General features: G+C 34.7%; 5 protein-coding genes across 12 annotated transcripts; 3 read left to right on the forward strand and 2 right to left on the reverse strand.

Moving 5' to 3' along the window:
- Positions 1–1,113: 1,113 nt before the first annotated feature.
- On the reverse strand, positions 1,114–6,143 carry LOC18035640. Of its 7 annotated transcripts, none has more exons than XR_002904353.1 (6): positions 5,783–6,143; positions 4,831–4,992; positions 4,630–4,732; positions 3,945–4,113; positions 3,260–3,363; positions 2,318–2,374 (listed from the first exon to the last, which is right to left on the reverse strand). XR_002904353.1 is itself a non-coding variant. In XM_024179576.1 (5 exons), the coding sequence occupies exons 2-5, from the start codon at positions 4,915–4,917 to the stop codon at positions 1,180–1,182; spliced, it is 390 nt and encodes a 129-aa protein (XP_024035344.1). In that variant the 5' UTR covers positions 4,918–5,007; positions 5,783–6,143; the 3' UTR covers positions 1,114–1,179. The 7 variants fall into 7 exon arrangements, 5 of the variants coding, with proteins under 5 accessions (XP_024035344.1, XP_024035345.1, XP_024035346.1 ...); XR_002904352.1 differs by having other exon boundaries at positions 4,831–5,007; XM_024179576.1 differs by lacking the exons at positions 2,318–2,374; positions 3,260–3,363 and adding an exon at positions 1,114–1,210 and having other exon boundaries at positions 4,831–5,007.
- Positions 6,144–7,188: 1,045 nt separating this feature from the next.
- On the forward strand, positions 7,189–9,626 carry LOC18034058 (monooxygenase 2). Its single transcript, XM_006422501.2, has 6 exons — positions 7,189–7,521; positions 7,601–7,747; positions 7,927–7,995; positions 8,112–8,277; positions 8,527–8,755; positions 9,082–9,626. The coding sequence occupies exons 1-6, from the start codon at positions 7,448–7,450 to the stop codon at positions 9,624–9,626; spliced, it is 1,230 nt and encodes a 409-aa protein (XP_006422564.1). The 5' UTR covers positions 7,189–7,447.
- A 4,804-nt stretch (positions 9,627–14,430) lies between these two features.
- On the forward strand, positions 14,431–16,582 carry LOC18035066 (monooxygenase 2). Of its 2 annotated transcripts, none has more exons than XM_006422504.2 (6): positions 14,431–14,631; positions 14,724–14,870; positions 15,078–15,146; positions 15,284–15,449; positions 15,534–15,762; positions 15,898–16,582. In XM_006422504.2, the coding sequence occupies exons 1-6, from the start codon at positions 14,558–14,560 to the stop codon at positions 16,440–16,442; spliced, it is 1,230 nt and encodes a 409-aa protein (XP_006422567.1). In that variant the 5' UTR covers positions 14,431–14,557; the 3' UTR covers positions 16,443–16,582. The 2 variants fall into 2 exon arrangements, with proteins under 2 accessions (XP_006422567.1, XP_024035053.1); XM_024179285.1 differs by having other exon boundaries at positions 14,502–14,646.
- An 886-nt stretch (positions 16,583–17,468) lies between these two features.
- On the forward strand, positions 17,469–20,412 carry LOC18034021 (probable 26S proteasome non-ATPase regulatory subunit 3). Its single transcript, XM_006422505.2, has 8 exons — positions 17,469–17,768; positions 17,863–18,053; positions 18,132–18,269; positions 18,365–18,501; positions 18,637–18,691; positions 18,791–18,901; positions 19,189–19,428; positions 19,586–20,412. Exons 1-8 carry the CDS (start codon positions 17,687–17,689, stop codon positions 20,096–20,098), a joined length of 1,467 nt encoding a protein of 488 aa, XP_006422568.1. The 5' UTR covers positions 17,469–17,686; the 3' UTR covers positions 20,099–20,412.
- Positions 20,413–20,853: 441 nt separating this feature from the next.
- LOC18035180 (trafficking protein particle complex subunit 2-like protein) lies at positions 20,854–23,081 on the reverse strand. Its single transcript, XM_006422506.2, has 5 exons — positions 22,879–23,081; positions 22,697–22,793; positions 22,179–22,257; positions 22,004–22,085; positions 20,854–21,164 (listed from the first exon to the last, which is right to left on the reverse strand). The coding sequence occupies exons 1-5, from the start codon at positions 22,909–22,911 to the stop codon at positions 21,024–21,026; spliced, it is 432 nt and encodes a 143-aa protein (XP_006422569.1). The 5' UTR covers positions 22,912–23,081; the 3' UTR covers positions 20,854–21,023.
- Between the last annotated feature and the right edge of the window lie 2,025 nt (positions 23,082–25,106).

Here is a 25,106-nt window from a genome sequence, read left to right on the forward strand (position 1 = left end):
AAAAAAAAAAAAAAACCCTCATGCTATAGGAGCAAACATTATCCTCGCCAAGAATTTCAAAATAGCCCTCATGCTATAGGAGCAAACCTTGTAATTGAGAATTCAGTTGCACTGGATTTAGAATGAGTGCAATTTTTTAGGCTAAGACGCGAAATGAAGGGGGACTTCCATTTTGTGAGAAAATTAAGAATATTGTTAACATAAGCTGTAAGCATACTTCTGAATAATACATAACATGCTCTGAAAATTAAATGCGGAAGTTTTAGGACCTAACCTCCAGCTATTGATGTGTCCTTTGCAACTGTTTGCTTTCGATTTTGATACTTCTGTAGCTTCAGTAATCAGTAATGATGGTGTAGTTTTTGTTTTCTTTTTTTATTACAAGCTGTCAGGGACCAAAATCATTTTATCATCTCATTATATTATCATCTTTTCATCATACGTGAAGTAATGGTAGTTATAATTAGCTATCATAACATCTAACAACTAGCTCCAAACTTGGTAGAATTAATGTCAATGAAATGTTGGTCCATATTGATCCACATATTGGTCCACATACTAGAGACTTCTTTTAAAAAAAATACCTCGACATCCAGGTGCCCAACATAAGCAACATAATTTAGACAACTCCTCTTTAGTCTTTACTTAGAAGTTCACGTAATAACGAAATAATAACGCAAAGAAATTAAAAGATTTGAGTTTCATAGCTCCTTAGGGATGCTTTGGAGCACAGGTCTCCAAGAACGTAGCCGGTTCTCCTTCCCTGGATTAACGGCTCTCAAAATATGCTTTCTTCTCAGAAGATTCAGCCGCTGCTCCACTGAAGATGCCGTTAATGGCGAATTACCAGCTGGGATTTGACTGTGATGAGCACCATTCGTATTCGTATTCATTACTTGAAGCATTTGCTTTAAATCCTGCTTCCTCACCCTGATCTTCATTCTCACAACTCCATTATCATCATTACTTGTTTCTGAAACAATATTATTATTACCTCCTCCACCTCCATTCACCTGTGCAATGGCTTCCATTACACTGCTCATCATGGTCCTTTGTTGCTGTCGAATTTTCGAGGCACGAAGCTCTCTCTTTGGTGATGCTTTGCCTCCTGAAACCTTCAAATAGTCCATGTAATTTTTTAATTCTCTTCTCTAAGTTATTTTTGTTTTAATGCTTCCTTTATCTGTTTGTAGTGTTTGCAGCAAAGCTCCTGCACATTAATTGAGCCTTAAATAGTGATGGATTGTCAACAGATAAATAATACATTAACTCAAGGCACATTAGTTAATTAATTTTAATTTGATCAGACCCTCAATAATCCGAATACAACTCCAAATAGCTAGCTGTATACAGTTGATATCAATTAATTACTAGAGAATCTAATTACCTTTTTTTTTTCCTCCGCTCGAGAGGGAGGAGAAAATCTAGAATGCATCAGAAGTGTTACGTCACCCATACAATAAGTAAATAATGTTATGACATGTGTGCGTTTATTTTAAAATACCATCATATAAATGATGGTTATATTAAATTTGATTATACATATTATACATGTATCAATTAGTTGTAATACATTAGAATTTCTCGTAGGAAGAATATCATCATTGGTTTCATTGACTTTGTTTTTAGAAAAAGGGGAAAAAAACCAAATGCCAACTTCAAATAGATATATAGACAGCTTTAATTTATGCCTCAACTAAGCATGAAGGATGAAAATGAAAGTGGACCGACGCCGGCGGCGGCAGGTCACACATGCTAAGCCTATTACCGCGCTGGATTTACCATCATCGCATGGCATGTAGTACATGAAAGAATCTCGATCGTTGATTCAAAATATTGCAACCTGCCTGAGTTAATTATTTGATAATGATAATGATATGATATGATAAATTAATTATTTATTTGTTTCATAATTGAACGTACTTTGAGAACTAAAGCTATCGGTGGTTCACCCTTCACCTGCCAATAATTTCATTGATTCAAAATATTGCAACTTCCCTGAGTCTATGTGAATAATTTTTATTTACTAAAACCAATTTCTCAATTCCGATTGAAAAAAAAAAGGGAAAGAACAGACAAACCTGAATAATGATAATGTTACTCAGCTGCTTCTAGAAAAACACAGTACCATAGCATTGAAATTAAAAAAAAAAAAAAAACAAAAAATAATAATATTAGGGATCTCAATATTTGAGTCCGAACTTAAATTCTAATACTATGTGTTATTTATTTATTGGATACTTATCATTGTTCAAACAAACAGTAGTTTACTAAATCATTTCTCCTAAAAGTATAATAACATGCATTTTTGAAGTACCTTGAAAATATTTCCAATCCTTGGCCCTCCAAAATAACAATGATCATTTTGAACTCACTGCAACAAAATGATGAAATAAGCACTCAAATTGTTCAAATAAAGGATCATGCAAAATATTTCATTCCTCAGGACAGAGATCCCAGAAAATATGTCCACAATTCGATATGATCAAGGTGAAAGTGAAGAACAAGAGAGTTAGTTATTCATGCTACGTATGAATGAAAAAGAAACTACACTAGATCTGAGCGAATCCCTCGTCAATTTCCATAAATGGTTCGTTTTTGGCAAGAGGTGGACATTAATTTATGTAATTTTGGGTGCATGGTACAGACCAGCCTCCGATAATTGTGAACTTGATCATCACTGATTGTTTAACATGGAAATTGCAAGTTTTTCTTACTGCGTCTTGCCTTCTTCATCTTTGGTATGTTTGATTTGAAAAAATAATAAGGTAAGGAGAAGAGAAGAAAGGAAAGGAGGAAGGAAATAAAAGAAAAGATGATTTCATATCAAATCAAATAAGTAACATTGAAATTAATTTTTTTTTCCTCATTTTCTCTCCCCCTCTCTCCTTTCCATTCCGCTGCTCTCCTCTCATTTTTTTTTAACCGACTTCAGTATTTACTAACATTACAAAGAAATGAAGTAGGTTTAAATACAAAACCCACTTTGTTGTTAATAAAAAAGAAAATCGTATTATGCTTGAGCAAACTGGACTTTCTCCATGTGGTTACCATGATAAATAATCACCAAATTGAAACAACTTTATTTTCATTGAACAAGGCCTTCACTAAATACCTTGTTACACGGAATATAAAAATAAAATTATAACAAATAATATTCACAAAATTTCCACGACGAAGAGGAAAGCAGCCAGCAGGGTATGAAAATTCTGCAACAATAACCAGAAAATCTGCAAGCCATGGAAGATAGTATTCATACCGATGACATTAGACTGTCCTCCAACTTGAACAGCTTTCATAATGTCCCGGTTCTGTTTCCTCTCTCTTTTCAGCTTTTCTGTATCTTCTGATTAAGAGCAGCCTCTTCATGTACACAAGGAATAAAAAAATACAAAACCAAACTGGTAGTTAAATAACGCTCTCCCATGCAAATTTGCAAGAGCACTCTACTATTGAGATATTGGCTCATAAGTTTGATGCTCCTGCCCCTTGTTATGATGTTGATTGATGCATAAGCAACTGTATGAGTTTAATTAGCAAGATAAGCCTCAACCTAGGTTGGTTTCAAAATATTCTAGAGTATATGAAACACCATGTGTGCGCACACAGCAAGAGGGAATAGAAGAAAGAGAAACCAGAGTTGGCAGAAGGAAACATTGACATCAACTTTAAATTTATTGAAGGATGCTGGAACACAGCATTCAGTATACATTCAGAAATGTGATAAAATGCCAATTAAAAAGAATACTAATTTACAAATAAGTTTAATATGCTTGAAATAAATTGCCAACAAACCAATAGGGCAATAGGGTAACATGTTGAAGATTTTTCCATTTATTTGCGTTTCAGTCATGCAAGAATAATTTAAATAACAAACCATTGAACAAAAATTAGATCAAAATCCGAACAAAAGTAACAAACTGAGTTTTGCAGCTTCATAATACCTTTTCGAATCAATGTGAAGACATGTCTTTAGCTCTTCAACGGTCAAGATATCGTCATTATCACATTTTAATAAATTGCAACCAGCAACAAATGCTAGAGGCTCAGCTGAGCCTGGGAAAAGTGATAAATCCTTAACCTTCTCCTTCAGATGTTCCATCAAAATGAACCCTGAATGCGATCCAAAAAGAAACTAACAGTCAGACAAATATGAAGTACAAAAATCAACTTCAAACATCCATAATCGGTGAGTTGTTTTGCGTCTGAATCATAAATTTTCGCAGGCTAGTAGGCATATCTGACATTCACCGACATTAGTTTCAATTAATGTGTTAATTCTTATTAAGACAAGACATGCAATATTAGTTATCTTAACCACCCCAACCCACAATTCATCAAAATCCTCTAAACATGAAATTTAGATGTATGATGAAAGGAGTAAAAAGAATCATAAACAAAAATTAATAGTGATGTAACTACAACTTGGTTATATAATTCATTAAAGAATTTGTTATTCAAAATAACGGATGTAAGAAATTTTGGAGAATGGTAAACCAAGCTCAAATATTCGCCTAACAACTCTATCAACTCTAAGAAATAACTATGTTAAAATATATGTTACTCAATATTTCATTAATCTCCAAGCGTAAACAATGAATGCCGAAGGATGAAAATGAAAAGAAATACCTAGGGCTCGAAGTGTCTTCAAATCAAACTTATTGGCAAGTTCTTGATGGCCAATTACTTTAGCACGTTGTAAAACAAGCAGCTTTAAGCTAATAAGCATGTCCTGCTCAAAAGAAAAAAAAGAAAGAGAGAGCTGACTTTCTAGGTCAAATTTCTTTTTCAAGAAGAAGTGATAACTAGTGGAAGAACAAGAGATCTTACAAGCTCGGATTCGGAGAGGGAACAAAGCCAACTGACATCTTCGACCCTATTCTTACTCAATATTTCATTCATCTCCTTCACTTCCATGACTTCACCTCTCTCTCTCTTCTTTCACTCTACGCGGTGGCAGCTCTGCCCCTCTCTCTCCCTCGTGCGCAGCGTCTGTAAATTTGAAAACTAGGATTTAGGATTAGGGAAGTAGGTATTAGTTTTTCTGTTTTCCATTTATATTCTAAAAATAAAATAAAATTAAAAAATAACGGGTCTATTTGGAATTATAGTGGGTGTGAAGAAAAATAAAAAATTTATTAATTAAATTTATATCAGCACTGATGTTTGCCCTAGGTCAAACCCCAAAGATTCCAAAAACAACGCCGTTTTAAAGATTTTTTTTTAATCGAAATCGCTATCTGCACTGCACTGAGGATTTAAATTCTGCTTTCTCTTAACTGTTATCTTCCATCTTTCTTCTCAAATACACACTTACTGTTATCTTCCTTCTGGGCACACAATTTAGCTTCTTTTAAATTCTGATTTATCAAGCATAAATCTAGAAAATCTAGAAAACCATGAACAACATTTTCAGAAACAGAGTACCACCAACTCAAACAGAACCAACTTATCAAACCACTATAACCCAGCTTGTATATTTCTCTTTACTTATTTCTAAGCCTGCCAGCTTCTTCATCCATGGGCTGATCAAGCTTCTAATCCAAGACGACATGCTGACCTTGTTAGTCTCACTGTCTTCATTTGTGTTCTTTATAAACAATGATTTTAACAACAAATTCATGATGCCGTAACTAAATTGAAAAATTAAGACAACTCTAATCAATTTAAGACAAAACAGCGAGAAAAACCCACAATAGGGTAACTCAACATTTTCGACAGATTTTCAAAACTCTACAATAATTTCTTAGAATTTCTACAATTAAAAAAAAATAAAGCTTACTTGAGGTGGAGTTGGTGTCTTGGTGATGGTTTGTTGCTGGTTTGGTTCGGGCGCTGGGTTCGATGGCTGCTGCTGCGTCGCCCGGGTTCGGTGCTGAGTTCGCTGCTGGGCTCGCGTGCTGGTGCTGCTGTTGCGCCGCGTGCTGCCGCACGGGCTCGCTTGGCTGCGTCGCGATTGCTGAACGGTGAGGCTGCGTCGCAATTTCTGTCTTGCTGAACGGTGTGGCTGCAATCGTTGTGTTGGATGTTGCCTCTTGGGTGGGTGCCGTGGCTGCAATTGTGGCTTCACTTAGGTTTTGTGTTTTGGCCTTTAGTAATTGGGTGTGAATCGTAAGAGTATCAGACTCATTTAGGGTTGGCCGTTTTTGTTTTGTGCTTTCGTTTTTTTGAATTATTTTTTATTTATATATTACAAAGCCCGAGCCTTTTTATCAAGCCCAGGCCTTATATACTTTGCATTTTCTAAGCCCTTTTCCAAATCTTGTCCTGCAGGCTGGGCTTAAAACCCGCGGCCCCAGGCCGAACCGGCCCGAATGTTTTTGTCAAGCCTACCAACTATATTGCTGAACGAAAAAGCAAGCGGCTATTTTTTTTTAAATAATAATTTATTAACTCCTCTTTGCAAATATGTATTTACGGTATTTTAGATTATATTTATCAGACCAAAAATCAAATGGTATTTATTTTAATACAAATATTTTATAGCCATTCACTCCTTCGCTATTCAACATTAAAATTTTCTGTTAGCTATTATAATTTTATATTTACTTCCTCAAAATTTTGATTGGGATAACATAAATTTCCTAGGAATTCACTTGAAAATATAAATATAAATTTATATTACTGGTTTTGATTACTGAGCTGGCATTATTCAAAATATAAATTTAATTTCCCAACATTATTCAAAATATAAATTTTGATTGCTGAGCTGATCATTACCCACTTGATTACTGGTGTTCACTTCCTTTGTATTTTGCTGATGCTCCACGTCTCTATCTCTTCTGTGTTTTATGTCATCCTGTTTCTGCCTTTAACTAAATATACATCAGTCGCTTATCTCAACTTTCTTCTTCTTACCGGTTCCGGTACTTTTGTGATGTCAAGACTCTAAAGAAAGCATCTCAAAAATCATCTTTTCCCGTGTTGAAGCCACAAAATGCTTTGATATTAGCTCCAAAAACCTTTCATAATTAAGGGTATTAAGAAAGAAAATTGTGGAGCATTTTTGGGTCAAGCAGTGGCCTGTTTATGTCTGTAAATATATATATATATATATATATTATATTTATGCCTATAAATATTAAAAGATAAAAAACAAAGAAGTTTTTCAAGTATATTTCGAAAAGCGCCCCCGAGTCCCTGACATCCTTAGGCACCAATACTTTTTATAATATTTTGTCAAAAAGACAAGGATATTATCATACTACATCGACAAGGGAATTCATAATTTATATCGAAGAGTTCAGTGGACCTCCGGTTATCCTTGTGTTCATAATTTCGTGTTTGAGGTTCATTAATTGCTTTAGCGGAGCCTTTTCTTCCTATACTGCAGCCATTTTTTGCTTATGATTTCGTAACAAGATTCCTCTACGGCTAGAATAATGAGAAAACAGTAGTAATGAAATAATTTGCTAGAGCCCCTAGCACCCGTTTGACCAAATAGATCATGGAAGAAGATGAAGATATTGTGATCGTGGGAGCTGGAATTGCTGGCTTGACAACATCTTTGGCGCTTCACAGGTATTCACCAACTGATTGAACGTAAAGTTGTGAATTTGTGCATGCTATATCTGTAATTATATTTTGATTAGAGTTGCAGGCTGGGAATCAGGAGCTTAGTATTGGAATCATCAGAGAGCTTGAGGGTCACAGGATTTGCAATAACATTATGGACTAATGCTTGGAGGGCCTTAGATGCTGTTGGCATCAGTGATTCTCTTCGCCAACAACACATACAGCTCCAGGGGTAACTTAAAACATCTGATTCTACTACCAAGTTGTTCTTATCATGAATATAACCAGAACTATTGATAGTTTCTTTAATCTATTTCCTAACTGCATCTCGGAATACTGGTGCCTCACTTATCACTAGTAGTACTGATAGTTTATGATTGCTTGACGCTGACCTGAATTGATCCGATGCAGGATGGTGGTTGCTTCTTCAGTTTCTTGTCAACCTGCTTCAGAGATATCATTTAAGACCAAGGGAAATCGGTAAATTATCTCATAATGTTATAATGCCTCATCATTTCATCCCCCACATTACCATTTTTCTAGATTACTTTCTTTGTATGCGAATGAGTATTAATAATGTAGTATGAGATGCTTAGTGGAGGCCATGAAGTTCGATCTGTCAAAAGGAGCTTGTTGATGGAAGCGCTTGAAAGGGAACTTCCAAGTGGCACCATAAGGTACTCCTCCAAGGTAGTTTCGGTTGAGGAATCTGGATTATTTAAGCTTGTGTATCTAGCTGATGGAGCCGTTTTTAAAACTAAGGTAAAATAACAGCTAAACTTATATATTTTCAAAATATTCAGGCTACTCAATGGTATAATTATGTGACAGCGGCAATATTGGCAACCTATGTGATGGATGAATTGCAAAAACATGTAAATGAGCTTGATAATATGTTTATATCATGTTGATAATGGAATATGATCCTTAAACTCTGTGCTGCTCTAATTTGTGAGCTGCTGCTCGTCCAGTTTTCAGAACTTTATCATTTGCATTGCTTTGTGATGAAAGGTCTTGATTGGCTGTGATGGAGTGAACTCAGTGGTGGCAAAATGGCTCGGGTTCAAGAAACCGGCTTTTGCAGGAAGATCTGACATAAGGGGTTGCACAGATTTCAAGTTGAGACACGGCCTTGAGCCGAAATTCCAGCAGTTCCTTGGGAAAGGTTTTCGATATGGTTTTCTCCCTTGCAATGATCAAACTGTTTATTGGTTTTTCAACTGGTGTCCGTCCAACCAAGGTAATTATCCCTTCCTCTCAACCTTGATTAGTTCAGCTATTCAGGTATGGGAAATGTATCAGTAGATATGGTTATGCAGCATATCATCAGATCAGCGAGTACGAAACCTTGAAGCTTAGATTACCTTACAAAAGTTTATGGTAACATAAGTTATTCAAGTAAAATTTCATTGTTCAAGAGGAACATGGCAACTCTAGATTCGCCAAAGTCATATCATCAACAATCCTTACTGAGTTTCTTGGTTGTCTGCATAATCATTAATGTTACGTTCACTTCTAGGTTTGTCACTTTCTGATCAGCATTTGGCAAAATTTCACTGATTGTAGATAAAGAGCTAGAGGGCAACCCAGATAAGACGAAGCAGTTTGTGTTGAGCAAGTGTCATGATTTACCCGAGCAAGTAAAGGCTATTGTAGAAAACACTCCGTTAGATAGTATATTAGTATCTCCACTACGATACCGATATCCATGGGAAGTTCTATGGGGAAATATCAGCAAAGGAAATGTGTGTGTAGCTGGAGATGCATTTCACCCCATGACACCGGACATAGGTCAAGGTGGGTGTGCGGCTTTGGAAGATGGCATTATTTTAGCCAGGTGTATCGCTGAAGCCTCAACTGAAAAACCAAGCGGAGTGACTAAAGACAAAGCTGGTGAGGACAAGGAGGAATTTAAGAGAAATGAAATTGGACTGAAAAGATATGCAACAGAGAGGAGATGGAGAAGCTGTGAGCTCATCAGCATGGCTTATATTGTTGGCTATGATGGGAAGATAATAAACTTCCTGAGAGATAAAATCTTTTCAGTTCTTCTGGGTAGGCTGATGATGAAGATACTTGAGTTTGATTGTGGAAAGCTCTGCATTTCTTGATGCACCTACTTTTGCTAATTTTCCAATCTGTAAATAGTTACTTGCACGACTAATTGTGCATACAGAACTTGAAGAAAAATAACAAAAATGTACTCTTCTGGTGCTAAATGTTTGTCCAATATATACTCTCAATGCTTTATAGCAAATACAAAATCACAGTACTGCAGAATGAGGGAAATAAAATGAAATAAGAAGTTGATTTATTGGAATAATTTTTTCATCACATCCGTAACTTTATTCCGCAGTTTCAAACCTTTGTGATTACAGTTTCTTCTTCGTGATTGTTTCAAGATGATTTGAATGCTATCAATTGAGCAGGCAGCATTTTTGTGCAACTATATTTTCTGTATCTGCTGGTAACCAGCCCCAATCTCTTTGTATGTAGTTTCATCTATTGGAATCGAATTGATTTATCTAAAGTCTGTCGTTACTTTTTCCGTGATGGAATCTTTCATGCATTGGCATTATTTCAAGTTCATTGATTACTTTAGGAAAGACCTTATACAAGGCCATGGCTGGAAATAGGGAATTCATATTTCATGTTCATTTCTAGTTGAGGTCATGATTGCTATGACCCCACTCGGGAAAATTCTTAGGAGAAGGTGGTGAAACAATCATGGCCGCTTCTAATCAATAACAAAATATGAAAGATAAAATAAGAAATCGTAAGTCATCACATATTCTCCATAATGTAGGTTTATTGGCTGCATTACATTAACAGTTCGAGCTGACTTCTGAACTGAAATAAACATCTGTTATCTTGGAGCACAAAACTGCAGCAGAAGATAAACAACAAAAGAACCAAATATTACTCCATTTTTCGTTCCCCAAACACTTGATCATAACATCCATATGTGAAGCAGCTTCAAAATATTTTCTTAAATATTCCTCTCTGGTCTCCTGAAATTATCGCAGCAAAATACACGGCCCATCACTTCTGAACTCACCGAAACAAAAGAAGAGAAATGCCACCTAGTTGATGATGCATTCAAATTTTCTCAACATAGATCCCATATGATACCTTGTTGAGCTCGAAATCTTCAGCTTCTGATCTAGGATTCAGGATGAAATTCCCCTACAAGTCTTGAAAATGAGGGGGAACAAAAAGTTTAACGATTAAAAAAACAAAACAAAAAAAATTGTTACGATTAAGAATGTAAACATACTACTATTCAAATGAACATACGAAGTAATAATTACCTGAGAAAAGTTCCCTGTTATATTGACTGATTTTACATGAGAGAGCCTTTCAGCCAGTCTCTGCAAATCCAAGGCATGCTCTAAATGAGCATATCCTGATAGCATACGAATTTTGACGTTTTCAAGAACAGGAGTCAAACAAAATGAGGGTTCGAGCAGATATCACGAGCTTCATCGTCTTCTACACGTAATAAGAAAAGAAACCAGATATGGCTAAGTTAACAAGCCGTGGAGCAGATATTTTAAGTTCATCAAAGTAATCCACTATACATTCATTGAAGTATAGGTTCTCCAACATCAAGCAACCCGAAAAGATATCACTGTATCTATAGGTATGATCAAACTGGACTCGAGTGAGACACAAAGTTGTTAATGGTGCAAAGTGAGTTGAGTTTGTGATGCAAGGACCAACCACACTCAGATTCCTCGGAGTTTGAAGTTTAGAGAGCTGTGAACAAATCTCACGAGAATCAGTTTTGAGTTCTTCAACATTGTGTGACCTAGCAAACTTTGAAATTCTTGTTGCCAGAGATACGCTAGATATGGTTCTTGGCACATATTGTTAGGAAATTGGTGGGTGAAGCAGACGCGCAGTTAAAATAAAATTAGAAGAAAATAAAGAACAAGTACAAAAATAGACACTAGAAATTACGTGGTTCGACTTTTAGCCTACGTCTACGAGCGAAAACATAAGGAAATATTTTACTTGTGAAAATGAGTTACAAGTATTGTAGTATTTTAGCTCACTTTCCAAAATCCGAATACACCCAAACTCTCATAACACTAATCACTCAAGAGTTTATTAAACTCTTAATACTCTCAACTCTAAAAGAAGGAAATGCTTCTCTCTTGATGGAATGAATTTGCTCATTCTCTTTGTTTTTATTTATAGAGCAAGTTTTGGCACTATTAATCAATTATTTAATTATTATTATTATTTTTTTTTCTTTTCCTTCTTGGGCCCGGCATCTCTTTTTTTCTTCTCTCTCTTTTTTTTTTCTTTGGTCGGCACCAAAACCTTCTTCTTTTTGTTTTCGTTGATTCAAAGAATGCAGCAACAACCGCATTCTTCTTCAAAAGTGGTGGGCACCACCTTCTAGAAAAGGTGGTGTTATTTTCTACACAGATAGCATCCCCCAGTTTTTTCTAATAAAACTGAGTCTAGTGAGATTGAATTGCCTGCGTTGGCGCAAGACGCGACGTATGAATTGCTCAAATTTCTTCATCTTATTGAAGGACTTATAGTGAAAACTGAGACTATGGACTTGAGTCCAATGCTGAATCCATTTCTTGGACAAGAAGAAAGTCCTCACAGCATATTTAGTAGATGATATGGTCAGGAAGATTGCTGAGCCTATCACTATCCATTGGATGATCACCATTTCTGACTCTCTTTCCAGCATTTTGCTGATCCTTCATGTTGGTGTTCCGTCTCTTATGTGTATATCAATATGTTTTCACCTGCAATTGATTATACAGCAGTGAAAGAAAGCATATCAAGAGACAGTTACAAAAAATGTTTCAGTCCAAACTATGCTGCACTAGACTCAGATCAGCAGGCTTACTTTCTAAATATAAGAGAGAAGCTTTTTTCTAGTATTGCTTGTATGCTTTTCTTCAGGGAAAGAAGACTTCTATACGTATCTAATGGAAACCTAGAAGCCATTTATGGAACAATATCAAAATTAATAGATTTATGTGGTTTTTGGATAATACTTAATACGATGATGGTCAACAGCATGTCCCGTCTGAAAATGAGTTTTTTCGACAGCTTTGGTCTATTTCTGAGGGTACTTTCCCTTGGAAATGACCCATTTTCTTCCAGTGAAATCAATAAAAATGATTGATGGAAACGCATTTATAGCCACTTTGGTAATATTGTAACTTTCAAAATGATTGTTACTGACCGTACTGGAAAAAAAATTAGCTGTGAATAAAATTAATTAATGTTTGATAAAATTTATTTGTAAAAGTGTCGTGAATTTTAAAAGTAGTTTTATGTCTTTAGTAAATCTTACTGTTAAACTACTGTAAAAATATAAATGATTGAATTGAATATAATATTGAATAAAATTCATTTATAAATTTATAAATATATAAAAAAATTATTGTGTATATGTAATAATTGATAACTAAAATAAGAATTTTTTATAGTTAATTTTATTTCTTTATTTTATTATCTTAATACAATTGGTAATAATAATAATCCTTTTAAAGTAAATAAATTTATTTCCCAATTAGTAAGGATAATTTTGGATATATATATAGTAGTTTTCTGGTCTAGGATCATAAAGTACGGAAAATATTCGGAAAAACTTTAAAACCGCGGGATTTTAAAAATTTAAAATTTAAAGCGCTTAAACCGCACAATTTGTACATTTTCCCAAATGTTCCCGCACTTTAAAATTTCGGACTGAAATATTTTTTTTTCTCTCTCTCCATATATATATATATATATATGTGTGTGTGTGTGTGTGTGTGTGTGTGTATTATATTAAGTTTAAAATTGATTCTGAAAATGAGATTTTGAAAAATTACTCTTTCTATACTTTTTAAAATCTATTATAGAATGTAAGTGATTTTGCTAAAAATTATTTATAGAATCAATTTTTTAAAAATTAAAGTTAACTTTTAACTTTTTAAAATCACTTTTAAATCTCTAAAATAATCCCAAACGTGCGGTAAGTGGCTTCATAGTTATAATGTTTACAAGGGAGGCTTTTACTAGAACAGGGTGAAGCTATTAACATTAATTGAATCATTTGCTAAATTCATCTAACCTTGTCCTTCTTTTATTTGGCGTTATTGGGAAACTTTTCCTGCAAGTGCTCTTACGCGTCACCCCTTACGTAATAACATTAAATCTTTAAGTGTTCTAAAAACAAACATGGCTTAAATACGTAGACTATATTGGAAATAAATATCATCCCGTTAGCCGCTATTAAATTGTACTTTTAACCTTTTTGGCATAATTTTATATATTTTATTTTAAATAAAAACTCATTCCATCTTTATATTTTAAGATTAGTATCTATTTAATTTTTATATTTTTTAAAATATCTCAAAACATCATTACTCTTAAATTATTGACATCTCTATTGTTAATTTTTTTTTGTTTCTTTTGACTTATTTTTATAATATTATTCTCTTACAATAATATTTTTTTTATAAAATTAATAAAAAAATTAAATTATCAATTTAACCTAAAAATAAAATAAAAACAAATATATATATATATATATATATTAATTAATTTTTGTGAAAGCTTACATTTGTCCCAAAAAAATTATTGTAAAAATAATTAAATTACCTTTTTTTGGACAACATTAAAAAAAATTAATATATTAACTCCTCAGCAGTGTTCCAAAAAAGTAACATATATTAATTTTTTTTCTATTTTATTTTTTAAGATTAAATTGATAATTAATTTTTTCTTTTTACTAATGCTTAAAAAAATTATCGTAAGAGGATAATATTATAAAAATAAAACTAAAAGTAACAAAAAGTAAAAGAAAATATACTAATAATTTAATATCGGAGATATTTTAAGATATTTTAAAAATTTTAGGAATTAAACAAATATTAACCTCAAGATAGGAGAACTAAACTGATATTTTACCATATATTAAAGCCTCCTCCTTATCCTTCTTGCCATGCATCAATTCCAGAGCCGATCACTTTACGCTCTAGCTAGAACTTGAACTCACAGAAAATAGAAAGCCCAAGATATCATGGAATCAGTTGAAGATATTGTGATTGTGGGAGCTGGAATTGCTGGCCTGACAACCTCTTTGGGACTTTACAGGTTTAAAACAAAAAAGTAAAATAATAACCAATAGAACATAAAGTGTTCCTGTGTGCGTAATTTGTCCAATTAATTAATTGGTGTTGCTGCAGGCTGGGAATCAGAAGCATGGTACTGGAGTCGTCAGAGAGTTTGAGGGTCACAGGATTTGCATTCACAGTGTGGACTAATGCCTGGAAGGCCTTGGATGCTGTCGGCATCGGTAATTCACTTCGCCAACAACATCAACAGCTCAGAAGGTAACTCAAAGCGAATTCTGCTTTGCCAATTTCTAGCTTTTGTGGATGTTAGTGAAGTTTGTAGCTTGAAAAATAGAAATGGAACCACAAAGCTAAATATGTGTTAATTAAGTTAGTAGCAAGGCCTGCTAGGACATTGTGAAGTAATTAAATATGGCACCGCATAAATATGCTTGCTGGAAACTGACCTGAACAGATGTGATGCAGCATAGTTGCTACCCCCACCATATCGGGGAAACCCTCTTCTGAGAGGTCATTGAAGGTCCAAGGAAAATAGTAAGTTATCTCATTGATGTCACATGTACTGCCTCATAATTTGATCTCATATTAGCAAGCTGCCAAACTAAGCAAAAGTTTGGTGGGGCAATTTTGTTTGTTACTATCGATGCTGTTGTGGCTGTGATCATGTTTAGCGGAGAACATGAAATGCGATGTGTGAGAAGGAAGTTGTTACTAGAAACACTTGCAAAAGAGCTCCCAAGTGGTACTATCAGGTACTCATCACAGGTGGTTTCAATTGAGGAATCAGGACATTTTAAGCTGTTGCATCTAGCTGATGGAACCATCCTCAAGACCAAGGTAAAAAGCTGAAGCTAAACTTCTATTTGATGTGACAGTTTCCCATTCTTATGCCTTTATCATTGATCACTTTGTGAATGAAAGGTGTTGATTGGGTGTGATGGAGTCAACTCCATAGTTGCAAAATGGCTCGGCTTCAAGAATCCAGCTTTTGTAGGAAGATCTGCCATAAGGGGCTATTCAGATTTCAAGGGCAGTCATGGCTTTGAGCCCAACTTCCTGCAGTTCTTTGGCAAAGGTCTAAGATCCGGTTTCATCCCTTGTGATGATCAGACTATTTATTGGTTCTTCACTTGGACTTCCTCCAGCCAAGGTAATTATTAAATATATATGTCATCTATGAATGCACATTTTCAATGTAAAGTTATCACATTATGTTTGATTACTACTAAAGTTAGGCCATTTTCTCACGTTCTAATCTGTTACTAAAACTTTATTACAAGAGTAGATAAAGAGCTAGAGGATCACTCAGCTGAGTTGAAGCAGTTTGTGTTAGGAAAGTTGCATGATTTACCTGCACAAGTTAAGGCTGTTATAGAAAAAACTCCATTGGATAGCATTATATCATCGCGCCTACAATACAGACAGCCACAGGAGGTGCTGTGGGGAAATATAAGCAGAGGCAGCGTGTGTGTAGCTGGAGATGCACTTCATCCAATGACACCAGACATTGGCCAAGGTGGCTGTGCAGCCTTGGAAGATGGCATTGTTTTGGCTAGATGTATCAATGAAGCCTTAAAGACTAAACAGGGAGTTGGAGAAGAAGATGAGGAGGGATTTAATAAGAGGGTTGAAATGGGACTGAAAAGATATGCTAAAGAAAGGAGATGGAGATGCTTCGAGCTCATCAGTATAGCTTATCTGGTTGGTTCCATACAACAAAGTGATGGGAAGATATTGAACTTTTTGAGAGATAAAATCTTGGCTTCATTCCTAGTTGGGTTGCTCTTAAAGAAGGCTGATTTTGACTGTGGGAACCTCACCTCTACTTAAATGCAAATAATTTTAAGTTTCAATCATAATAAAGGAATAAAAGCTAGAAGTTCTGCTTGATCAGGAGCATGTCTCAATGTTTCATCATCAGTATCTTTCTTCGAAAATAGAGTAAAATATATGCTTATTTTATGAGTGTATTTGAGCATGTATATACGTAATACAATATGGAAAATTTGAAAAAAAAAAAAAAAAGCCTATCTTACTCTTACATCTGTAATATGTTATAATAATTAGAAATTGTTTATTTGTTTTCCAAAATTTTTCATTTCATTTACAAATTTAAAATTCTAATTAATTGACTGTGGACTTTCGAACAAAAAAAAAACGATTACAAAGTTAGTATAATCAAATATATATGTGCAATATTATTCGTACGATAATATTATACAGAATTCTACATGTTTAGTCATCTCAATAAAGGATAAACCTCGTAGCAACTTTGGAAGGAATTGGATGGAATGGGGTGCATAGTAATTTTAAATATAAGATTTAGAGGAAAAAAAAAACCTATGGTTAGCAAATTTTATCTAAATAAAGATTCCATTACTCTAGTGAATCGAAATAATTTAAATCAACTAATCATTGCGGCAGAATTAATTCATTAATCGTTGTAATTAAAGTGTCAATCTTTTTGAATAATTTCTTGTAAACTAGATTTAATTTGTGAGCTATGTAAATTATTATTATTATAACACTTTTTTTTAGGAGATTATTATAATATTTAAAAGAATTTTTTGTTACCAATAAGTTTGTAGATCATGTGGTAAGGAGTTGTTTTATCTTAATTAAGGTTTTCGAGTCGAGATTTCAGAATGTAATTGCATTAAATATTTGTTGAAAGAGCTTTATCGTCCTAATGGTTTTTAATCTAGATTAGTCCCTGATGGTCTTTACCTGGCTCGAATATGGATTAGTCGAGATCCGATGTTATTCTTCGGATATCAATTGATTTAATATTTAAAAAAAAAAATTGATTTGTACAGGTAGACGACGCCGTTCCAAATCCCCATACAAATCCCGAAATCGACGTCGTTTTAACTTTTGCTCTGACTTGCAGAGAAGGAAACCAACCAGTAGACAATCGAGATATCCTAAGCTCGCTTGTTAACTTCACCATTCTCCGATCTCTCAAAATTAACACACACGGTCTCTCCCTCACTAAAGGTTCATTATTGCCCAAAAATCCCTAAATTTCGTCACCAAAAAAACCCTAATTTTGATTTCACTCACTGTCGAAGAAGATGACTCAAGACGTCGAGATGAAGGATAAAGAAAACCCCTCCAATTCCCTCTCCTCCCCCTTTACTCCCTCCACTCTCCACCGTAATTTCCATCAGCTAATCAATTTCTTAAATTACTTCTTTAACTAATTAATTAATTAATTTTCTGAAAGAACAAAATCAATCTTTTTGTTCAGATTTGAAGGAGATTGCATCGCTGATGGAAACTGGTGCTCACGCGCGGGAAGTTCGGCGGATAATGCGTGCTGTGAGGCTGACGATGGCGCTGAGACGAAAACTCAAGGCGCCCGTTCTGTCGGCTTTCCTCAATTTCGCGCTGGCTCCGGGATCTGAGGCCCACAGTCGCTTGCTTTCGTATTTGCCCAAGGTGATTTCGTAGTTGTATTAAACTCTATTAAACTTTGGTTGGGTTTTTGGTCAAAATTTAATTTTCGTCTGTGAATAGGAGGATGAACATGAGATGGAAGTTGATACCGCATCATCTGGAGCTCCAGCCCCTGCAAAACATCCTTTGCCGGAGTTAGAGATTTACTGCTACTTGCTTGTGCTTATATTTTTGATTGATAAGAAGAGATACAATGAGGTATTGCACATTATTATTATTATTAATTTTTGGGTTTTTAATTGATGTTGTCATGCGGTGCTTATTGGAGTTGTCTTGCATTGTGTTGTTTTAAGGCTAAAGCTTGTTCATCGGCAAGCATTGCACGGTTGAAGAACATGAATAGGAGAACTGTTGATGTATTAGCTGCCAGACTTTACTTCTATTACTCTCTTTGCTATGAACTCACTGGTGATCTTGCTGAAATTAGAGGGTGAGTTGTGTGTTAATATAATAATCCTGTCTCCTTTTAGATTGGTGATTTATGTTTGAACACATTACTTGAAATAAAGTCCAGTGCTAGAGGTTTGCGCATTAGGTCTAACTTTGGAGTTTGTTTGTGCAATAGGAATCTACTTGCCCTCCACCGAATTGCAACATTGCGCCATGATGAGCTGGGGCAGGTAATCTTTTGGTTTTCAAAGAAATTCTGTCTATATTTCTGGGGTCTTACAGTTGGATAAAACTGCTGGGTATTTACATTGGATTTCAACTTCGTGCAGGAAACACTTCTCAACCTGCTACTTCGCAATTACCTCCATTACAATTTGTATGATCAAGCTGAGAAACTTAGGTCAAAGGCACCTCGATTTGAAGCTCACTCAAACCAGCAGGCAACTCCTAATTTTCTGAATCTTTTTCTTTTTTGATGCATTCCAAGATGTGTTTGTTGTTTAATGTTGGATACCTGTTTAGTAGTTTGATTTATTTTGTTTGAAAAAATGCTGCTCTGATAAGCATGACATGAATTCTGGAATGGAATTTTTTTGTCAGGGTCATGTATCCCTGCTTGTTTTCCTCTTACTGCCATTATTTATGCTTTCTTCCTGTGGACGCATGATTATTCCTTCTTGACACTAATATTCTGAGCATCTTTGGCACTAACTATTTTCTCTTGCAGTTTTGTCGATACCTCTTTTACTTGGGAAAGATTAGGACAATACAGCTGGAGTACACAGATGCCAAAGAATCCCTCCTTCAAGCTGCTCGGAAAGCCCCCGTTGCAGCCCTTGGCTTCCGAGTTCAATGCAACAAGTGGGCAATCATTGTCCGATTATTGCTAGGAGAAATTCCTGAGAGGACTGTCTTTATGCAGAAAGGCATGGAGAAGGCTTTGAGGCCATATTTTGAGCTTACGAATGTGAGTTTGCATTTCTCAAATTTGAGCCATTGGATTTAAATCTTTTTGTTGATATTAAGGTTTAACAAATTCTGGTATAAGAATGTCTTTATTTGACTATTAAATGAAGAGATGCCTTGCACATGTGGCTATAATATGATGTTATCTTATATCTCAGGCTGTGCGCATTGGGGATTTGGAGCTATTTAAGTCAGTTGCTGAGAAGTTCTCAAGTACTTTCAGCTCTGACCGAACCAATAACTTGATTGTAAGGCTGCGGCATAATGTCATTAGGACTGGGTTGCGGAACATCAGCATCTCGTATTCTCGCATCTCACTTGCTGATGTTGCCAAGAAGCTGAGATTGGACTCTGCCAATCCTGTTGCTGATGCTGAGAGTATTGTTTCCAAGGCAATCCGAGATGGTGCGATTGATGCAACAGTGGATCATGCAAATGGCTGGATGGTGTCAAAGGAGACAGGAGACATCTACTCTACAAACGAACCTCAGCTTGCATTCAATTCAAGGATTGCTTTCTGCCTCAATATGCATAACGAGGCAGTTCGTGCACTTCGTTTTCCCCCAAATTCCCACAAGGAAAAGGAAAGTGCCGAGAAGAGGAGGGAGAGACAGCAGCAGGAACAAGAGCTTGCAAAACACATTGCTGAGGAGGATGACGATGAGTTTTAAATTAGTTATCTGCAAGCACATCTTTTTTTCCCTACAGAATGCTTTCATCTAGTTCCGCACCTTCCTCTGAAATACTTCTGTTAAAGCATTCTGATTTTCGTCTTCTGGTTGACCATTATATTTGATAGGTCTTGCTCTTAGTTCATGTCTTAGGCTTTCTTTGTTAAACTTGAGGAACCGCTGCATTATTGTTTTGAAGTAACCTCCGGGTTGCTCGTCTTAATCTTGTTTTTGTCAATTGCAGACCATGGCCATTTGATTCACCTATGGTGCTCATTTCATTTTGCAATGAACAGATTGCGTGTTTTCAAGCATTACGATTTCATTTTATGCGCAAATAATTATTCAAAGCAACACTTACGTAAGTGATGGGAGTAATGTTATGTTTATTTAGTTAGAACATAATTTGTAACGCAATTGATATGGCATATTACTGTCATTCATTGATTGTGTTGTATTACTCATGAGTATTTAACGTATACATAATGATAAATGATTAGCGACTCATCAATTGAGTAAAATAGCATCACCGAATTTATCTACCACTTAAGAGGACAGCTATAAAACTATGAGTTGAACATGTTTTTGTGTTGTGGAAATCCTTTCAAGATGTCTTCCAAGAATTGTGTCTCCAAATTCCAGAAACTATATTGGTAAACCTTCGGACATTAGATGGAAGAAATATTTTCCTCTTGTATCATGAGAATGGCATGATTGGAATAACATGGATACATAATGAAATGGAAGACAAGAAAGATCACAATCACTTGCTTTATATTTGGTACAAGTCAGATCCTGAGTTCCTTGAGAAAGAACATAAATGGTACAATATCTGTTCAATTCCTAATTGTAGCTGAGAAAAGAACTGAGGAAATGAAAACAATTGTCAGGAGATTCAAAAGGTTCAATCTTACACCAGCAGCAATTAACCAGCTGAACTCAACCCAAATGACTTGACTATGGTGCTTACTCTCTCTGCAAATGTTCTGGATGTTATCTTTTTTCCAGGCACGTGAAATGGGTTTGAAACGGCATCTATATATGCAGCATGGAACCTCCTGAAGAACTAGACAATTGTTGGGAATAAAATGAGCAAGAATAAGTCAGACCCCATACACTGGTCCCCAAACAATGGAAAATATAGACTAATAAGTAAATCAAAACAAGACAATCCAATCAGGGGCAAGCTCATACACTGAAAACTCTTCTTTTTCATTTTTCAAGGTCTCATTTCATTATATTTCTTATTATTACTCACAAGGAAACTAGTTAATCTCATTTGCTAGAAACTTAAAGGGAAGTTGTGACTGCCTAACTTTTCAAAAAGGTAGGGCACTTAAATCTGTAGTTGAAGAGACAAAAGTTTAAAGCAAGTTATATCATGATTTGATAGTACACATAATATCATCAGTGTGTGATTCATAACTGTGTAGAAGGAACAAGCCCCCAGCATGTTGATATAATAATCTGAAGGAAAATCCACAATGATATGAAACTCAAGCTAATAAGAATATTTCACATCAAGGAGAAAATAACATCTCAAGACAGATCAGCAAATCAGATAGCAGGTAACATCTCCTGGCAGTCGATGCACCTAATGCGTTGAATTGATAAAACCCCATTGCTTTTAAGAAAATTGTTACCAAGCATCATATGAATGCTTCAGACAGCTATTCCTTTAAGAATTTGGATCTTAGTTGATGTTTATTAATAAAACCAATCCCACAAAACTCAAACGACATATAACTTTAAGTATCTATGTATTGAATCAAACTTGTCAAACAAATCTAGAAATGAATCAAAATCCACAGTTGGTAGACATGATGCACCATTCCCCTTAGCAGTAATACCTATACATCCCAACAAGTATTTGGCCTAACATTTGAATGAGATAGTAACACTCACATTTCTCACGTCAGCATCTCTGACATCTAAATCTGTAGTCACTAAGATAAACTTCACCTTTGTATTAGTCAAATAGCCGTACCTGAAGAAAAATTGCGTAAGAAAAATAGTATACACGTAAGCATAACTGAACATACCACAATATATTTGCAAAGCAGCCAAAACAACTCCTTACACTTTATAGTTTTCAGTTGGATAGAGTAAACCCAAAAACGTCTCGTTCAGAGTCGGCCCAGATTTCTTGGGATTGTTAACTGTGCATGGTTATAACCACAATCACGCATCAAAACTTGAAATTCCAACATTAAATAATCCATTGCAAAACTCCTGCATCTACTCTAGAACAACAGTTACAACGATAACACACAGAAACAACAAAACAAAGACAAAAGCCCATAAAACTAACCCATTTCTCACCATCTTGCAAAATTCCTAGAGTCGGGCCATAAATTGTAAAAACTTGAACAAAACGACTACGATCCGTACGATCAAGACTAAAAACACCCCCCAAAAAAAAAAAAAACCTTCATATTGCCTCAGAAAGAATCCAAAAATAAACATTTACATAGAATTCTAGCAAGATCACATTGAAAAATGGAAACTTTTGAACCAAAAACAGAGCCACACATCAGATCATCCAAAATCAAGCGTTTATAGACAAATTACTCAAACAGATATAAATTATTTATATACCACGTTCGTCGACGACATCGAGAGAGCAGTGAACGATGTGATGGAGCTTGAGGGCGTCATCTGCTTCAGTGAAGCTCTGTATGTAGAGCGGATTGTTCTAAAAAAAATAAAAAAGCAAAATCAGATTTTTATCATCTCTTTACGAATAAAAGAGTAAGGAAATTGTTGAAACGAGGGAGTACCTGATGCCCAACGACAGCGACGCACGCGATCATCTTCTTGATTTCTCAGGTGGGAGAAGAAGGTGATTCGCTATCGCTTCTCTGCTCAATTGAATTGACAAATTTTCCAGCGTCACCCTCTAGACTGAGATTTTGAGTGTAATGCCACGTAATTTCCACTATTTAGTAAATCGCCCCCATCTTGTATCTAAAAATCTCATTCTACATTTGAATATTAGTTATACCTCAAGACGATATAAGACCTTTTTCTTTTTCTTTTTTTTTTCTGATACTTATCGAATTTTTACCTCGTGCCCATTTACATTTCATCCATTCATATTTCAAAAAAAAAAAAATTATTTCCACACAATTATACAATATATCAATTATATAATATAATTGAGTAATGAACTAACTACTACAATGTTTTAATAACGGTTTGGATTGCTGCCCTCAGAATGATATAAAATCTTAATCTTTAAAAATCCTAATCTAATGAAAAAGGGTAAAATATAAAATGACATTTTAATCAAACTAAAGATTTTAATGAAAGCCAACTTTTTTGTTTGTTTTTTTTTTTTTTACCTCTCAAATACCCACTTTTGTTGCAACATACAATACACTAGTGATATTGTTTTATTTCTATATTTTATCTACTATAAATAAAAATTGTTATGTTATTAGAAGAATTAGGTATGAAAAGATTAAAAAAAAAACAAATGTAATTACAGAGAAATTTTTATTGTTCCTCACAAAAATGAGAGGTTTAAACATTTTATCTCTCTTATTTTTAACAAGTGCTCGAAAAGTATTTTCACATGTTTAAATTTATGCTTTATAAATTTCTCCTACATAAAATAAGAAACAATTAATATCCTTGCCAATTAAGAGATAATCTTTATATGATTGGTTAACTTTTTAAAGTAATATAATATAAACACTTAATAGTAAAAAAGAAATACAAGAATTGTGATATTAATTTCAAAAGCTTAACAATATCACTAAAAAATGATCACAAAAAAAAAAATTATTACTTGTAACAAAAGGCTACCTTTCCTTTATTTACTTTCCCAAGAAAGCTACTATTCCTTTGCTTCAACTCTTTTCCTGTTATAGGCGTCACAATTTTCAATCTCAGGAATTCCCATACGGGTCAATTCTACGTTTCGTCATTAGATCCAACGGCTCATATCAAACACTATATTCTCAGACACATGACACGTCATTACCCACACAACTTAAAGGTTAAAAAGCCATTATCAAAAACATAAACTCCAACAGATCAAAATTACAAAATAGCCCGACACCGCCTCCAGAATTTCATCTCTCTCATTCTGTTTTCATTATATTCTCCTCTAACGAGCATCAACAGAACACACCCATTCAGCCAGCCCCCTCCATTAGAAATAACGAAAGGAAAAAAAAAAATCCTAAAAAAAATTACACAGCTGTGTTAATTTTTTTAATTTTTTAGGTAAATCTCGTTTATTTAGCTGAAAATAATTCGCCTTCATTGTTGTTTTTCTGAAACTCAACGTTGTTTTGAAGATTTGAGCTGGGTTTTTATTTGCGATTAATTCAATGTCTTTTAAAATGCGTTTTTGTGCAAAAGGGAATGATTCTATTGAGTGGGGTTGTTTTATTTTTCAAATTTTTATTGGTCTTGGCTTCATTGATTTGAAATAATAGAAGGATTGTAATGAGCTGGAAGATCAGCTAGAATAATCAATGCAAATTAATGTTTATGGGAATTTAACTTTTGTAATTGTAATTGTTTAATTTGATATACTGGGTAATGTGGATTTTATTTCCCTATTGAGTAATCCTTAATGTGTAAGTGTAAATATAAGTTGCTCTTTTTCAATTTTTGGATTTTGGGTTTGATTGGCCTAGACTAAGATGTGTATAAATGGTTTACGTGATTCAGAGGCCATTGTCTGGTATAAGTGCAGCTGCAGGTGCTAGGATTCAAGTCTGGAGAGCTGCCACTCCTTGCAAAAATGTGCAAAGGGTAGCACCTGGTTAAGATGGGTGTTCATAGGTTTTTCCCTTGTAATGATGTTAGCTAAACAAAAGGAAACACTATATAAGTGTAGTTGAGAAAATGATAGGAAGATGAATAGTAGTTGAGACATGGCTATACCTTTTCATACATGTTAATTTATGCTGAATGATAAGATCGGGAATAATAGTCTTAACAATATTTCAATATTTGTATTTAGATGGAGAATGAGCTATGTGCTGCTGTG

This window comes from Citrus clementina, unplaced genomic scaffold (assembly GCF_000493195.1).
Source record: "Citrus clementina cultivar Clemenules unplaced genomic scaffold, Citrus_clementina_v1.0 scaffold_8, whole genome shotgun sequence".
Taxonomy (NCBI): Eukaryota; Viridiplantae; Streptophyta; class Magnoliopsida; order Sapindales; family Rutaceae; genus Citrus; species Citrus x clementina.